The 4,525-nt window shown below is 37.5% G+C and overlaps 1 protein-coding gene across 1 annotated transcript in view; it reads left to right on the forward strand.

Annotated features, from left to right (window-relative positions):
• Nucleotides 1-250: 250 nt before the first annotated feature.
• The window catches only part of LOC105061486 (heat shock protein 90-6, mitochondrial), a 12,925-nt gene continuing 8,650 nt past the window's right edge, over nucleotides 251-4,525 (forward strand). The window contains exons 1-9 of the mRNA XM_010945548.4: nucleotides 251-490; nucleotides 2,343-2,543; nucleotides 2,631-2,704; nucleotides 3,252-3,377; nucleotides 3,474-3,567; nucleotides 3,667-3,750; nucleotides 3,940-4,083; nucleotides 4,175-4,288; nucleotides 4,444-4,506. Of these exons, the coding sequence (XP_010943850.1) occupies nucleotides 383-490; nucleotides 2,343-2,543; nucleotides 2,631-2,704; nucleotides 3,252-3,377; nucleotides 3,474-3,567; nucleotides 3,667-3,750; nucleotides 3,940-4,083; nucleotides 4,175-4,288; nucleotides 4,444-4,506 (1,008 nt within the window). The 5' untranslated portion in view covers nucleotides 251-382. The remainder of the gene's footprint in view (nucleotides 491-2,342; nucleotides 2,544-2,630; nucleotides 2,705-3,251; nucleotides 3,378-3,473; nucleotides 3,568-3,666; nucleotides 3,751-3,939; nucleotides 4,084-4,174; nucleotides 4,289-4,443; nucleotides 4,507-4,525) is intronic.

A 4,525-nucleotide genomic window follows, 5' to 3' on the forward strand; every position in this document is an offset into this window, starting at 1 on the left:
CTTGACCCAAGCTTGATATTCTTAACCTAGGTTCAAGTCGGGTCAGGTTTAGGTGCGTGGGATAAATGGCCATTCCCAACCCACTGGTCAATTGAATGGGTGGGATCGCGTCCGAGCCAGATCCGAAACCCATTCGGGTCGGATCCGGATAAATGTGCAATTATCCACCACCCTTGTCCCATCCTGTTCTCACGTGGTCCCGCATCCGGAAGCTTCTTCGTGTGTCCTCCTAAAGAACCAACGGCGACACTTACCAAAAATCCCAACCATGCCCTTCCCATTCTAAACCTAAAACCGTGGGTGGCCTCCAACGTCTCTCCCTCCACTCCGCGACCGTGACGAAGGAGAGATAGAAAGTGAACGAGAGAAGGAAAAGGAGTAAATGCTTGGGGCTTCGAGGCGATCCGTCTCTGCCGTCGTCCGCGCCAGTAGCGCGCGACGACGAGCGTTGGCTCCCACCGCCTCCACCTCCTCGTCTTGTCCCAACTCGGTATGCCAAGGATTCCGAACTCCTTCAATCCTATAATTTATGATTTATCTGTCATGTTTCTTTCTTTCTTTGTTTTTCTTTTTCTGCTTTTGTATTTGATTTGATATGTGCGAGTTGATTTGTTGAATTGATGGAGTATTTTCATATGCTGGTGTTGGATATGAATGGTTTTATCTTTGAACGAGGTTATGTATTTGGTTGTTTTCATTTTGCGTTGGTTTCTCCCTTGTTAAATTGAATTGGTTTTGTATTGTTTGCTGTAGTTTGAGGACTGAATTGACTTTCATTATTGTGATGATAAAGGTTTTGATTGATTTTAGCGGGAATTTTGAAGCTTTTCTGTGGAGTAATTAAGTTAAAAATAAAAATTTGGATTCATATACCATATTCAATTTTTTAAAAATGTAGGGAATGGAAATGTAATTCAATAAATGTTTATATTTTATACTTTCTTTTATCTAGAGCTGAAACCAGACTGGATATGAACTGGATACCAGTATATCCATATCCATATTTTTTTTGACTAATACGGATATTAGTCGAATACAAAAATTCATATCCATATATGTTCTAAAAGGATATGGGTACAAATTGGATCATGGAAGTATGAATATAAATGCTGATATAAGTTGGATAATTAAATTTTATGACCATAGAATCACATATATTACCAAGTGGATGCACAAAATCCTTCACATTTGTCGTGATGGTAGGCCACTGGAGTCCTGCCAATGCAATCTTTCTTACTGTGACTTTAGGCCTGCCCATGGCCTCCGGCAAGTTAATAGCATATTGTTATGGTTGCTTATTTACCTTAAAAGTTCATGAGTGCTATATAAAATTAAAAGGATTACAAATAGAATTAGATATCTGGATATGGATCGGATAGTTGTCAATCCATTTTTTTTTTCTTTTTTTTGATGGATATGGATACTGATATGGATATTAGTTGGATGGCCAAATTTCTACCCATATCTGGATAGATTCGGATATGAAAATGGAGTTTGGCAGATATTATCATCCACTTTCACCATTTTGTCTAATGGTTTTTTGTAGTATTGACAATGTGATCCCATTAGCTTAGACAATGAAAGTGTTCCTTTTATGTTCAAAATAAGCCTTTGTTTTAGGTGAATATATGGAAATGGAGTTTGATCAGTTGAGGGGAAGCTAATAATGAATGTATTAGAATGGTATTAGCAAGGTGAAATATGAGAAATTTTCTTTTGGATCATGTGTGGAGTGTGAATAATTGTGACTTTATAAATTATAACTTTCAACTTTTCTTGTGGCTCATCAACATCTCGTTTGTGAAAAGAGATCTCATAAGGGTAATTTGGATGTTTTCAAGCATTACAAGCGAGAGTGAATAGTTTATAGGCATGCATGCAATTGTCAGCTCAAATTCTTATCAGTTTTTACTTTAATATATTGTGGGGCATTTTTTTTAGCATCGATATCCCTTTGTTGTTTCTCCATCTGCCTAAATCTGAACCATTCTGTTTTACAATATATGTTGTCGACCATTGTTAACAACCCCTCCCCTCCCACCACACCCCCCCCCCTCTTTCTCCTCCTCCTCCTTCCCCTTTCTTCTTTTTCAGCTGGACTTTTGGTGCTTGACTGGAATTTTGGATCATTACAACTGAGTATGCTTATTTTGTTCCTGTTTTAGTTACTATCAGATTGTACTAGCAGCATCCTTAGCTGACACTTTTGCTATCTCCTTTACTTGTGATGTGCTCATTGTACTGAAGTAGATGATACATTATTGGTGTCTTTGGAAGTTATGTGACATCTCAATGGGTTAAATTTGTGAAACTGATTTAATATGTTTTCTTCTTTCTTTTAGTTAATGGAGAACCAGGTCAAAGTCCCACAATTTCAAACCAGATGGCTTTCTATGTTTTCTGCAACAAAAACCAATGACCCAAACCATGAAATGCATCCAAATCTTCGAAACAGCATTCTTGTTAGCAACCGTCATGAGTCAACTGCTACATCGGCTGATACATCTGATCCGACATGTGAGGAATTTGAGTATCAGGCTGAGGTACTTGGTCCATTTCTAGAGTCAAGATTCTAGTAGTTGTAGAGATTGCTGGGGTCAAACATTTGCTTGTGGTTTTGTATTTGGCAGGTTAGTCGTCTCATGGACCTCATAGTTCATAGCTTATACAGCAACAAAGAAATATTTCTTCGGGAGTTGATTAGGTAAGTGGAATTTCACTATGTATTACTGTTATTTTGGAGATGCCTCACTTTCATTCAGATTTTTGATTTTTTGAAGGGGAAAATCAACTTGGTATTTTGATCACATTGATACATTCTCTAGATATAATTTTGCAAAGTCATGGTTCTCACAAAGCATTTTTCATGCTTGTTGCATAATTGTTAATATATCTCAGAAACTGTGAACTTTGAGCAAGTGTGTTTACATGTTCATATTCAAGACCATCCCATGTTTTGACAATACAGCATATCATGCTTTAACCAGTCTTATGTAAACTGGCCACCCTGGCCTTGATGGTATGATATGGTTTGTTGTACATCAACTAGATGCTAAAAGAAATATTCATCTTACCACTTACCAAGTAATATATTCAGATGTATTTTTGTGAGAGCATTGGACTCAGATTGTTAGGAACAGAGGATGTAATGGTTTTTAAGTTTATTTTCATAATGCACATCCATTAGTGGATATCTTGTCAAAACTGTTATGAACCTAATTCATTTTGTTTCCTTTTTGTCCTCTTGATAGCAATGCGAGTGATGCGCTTGACAAGCTACGTTATCTGAGTGTTACCGAACCTAAACTTCTGAAGGATGCTGTTGACCTTGACATTCGTATCCAAACTGACAAAGACAATGGGATAATTACAATTATGTAAGTTTTGCTTTTGAGTTTTAATTATTAGCAACATCGGGTGCTCTTCTTGTATGCTAAAAAATTCCTATACAAATACTTTTGTATTTTCTTCAGGGATACTGGTATTGGTATGACCAGGCAAGAACTTGTTGACTCTTTAGGAACCATTGCACATAGTGGAACAGCAAAGTTTCTAAAAGCATTGAAGGTATGATGCACCGAACTATGCCCTTCATATTCCTTATTTGTTGATATCAATATAGTTGATTCATGTAGATAATATCTATATTTGAGTCTTCAACCACAGGAGAGCCAAGAAGCTGGTGCTGACAGCACTCTAATTGGCCAATTTGGCGTCGGCTTTTATTCGTCATTCCTTGTTTCTGACAAGGTATATACTTAAAGCAGTCTTCCCATGTTTTCTACCACATGTATTTCCTGATTCTAATCAGTGGAGCAATGAATGCTTTCTGGCTGTAAACATCTCGTGATTGTTTTTTGAAGTGCATTTTCATGCAGTTGCTGTCTAACTCCTAGTTCTCATTCATTATTACTGATTGCTATAGCTTGTGACAAACAGGTGGTTGTCTCAACAAAGAGCCCAAAATCTGATAAGCAATATGTGTGGGAGGGAGAGGCAGGTGCTAGTTCTTATACAATACGGGAGGAGACAGACCCTGAAAAACTAATTCCAAGAGGCACCCATCTTACATTGTACCTTAAGGTCTCTAATAGGCTTGACTAATTGCTTCCAACTAATTGCCATTTTATTCCAAAACTCATGTTCTAACATCTCCATCTTCTGCATTTATCAGCATGATGACAAGGGTTTTGCTCATCCTGAAAGGATTCAGAAACTAGTGAAGAACTACTCACAATTTGTTTCTTTCCCAATATATACATGGCAAGAGAAGGGTTTTACTAAAGAGGTAAACAGTATTTGGCGAAAGTTGACATTACTTTTTTCTCTATTGAAAAATAAACTTGAGTGGAAGAAAACCTGTCTATAAGGTTTGGGGGCTATATTGTGCAAGAAATGAACTATACAAGATATTTTCCTGCATGCATTTTGTTGTTGCATCAGATCGAGGTTGACGAGGATCCTACTGAAGCTAATAAGGTTGGGGAGGAAGAATCCAAAGCCGAGGTAACTGCTCAGAGAATTC

The sequence above is a fragment of the Elaeis guineensis genome, chromosome 15, assembly GCF_000442705.2.
Source record: "Elaeis guineensis isolate ETL-2024a chromosome 15, EG11, whole genome shotgun sequence".
Taxonomy (NCBI): Eukaryota; Viridiplantae; Streptophyta; class Magnoliopsida; order Arecales; family Arecaceae; genus Elaeis; species Elaeis guineensis.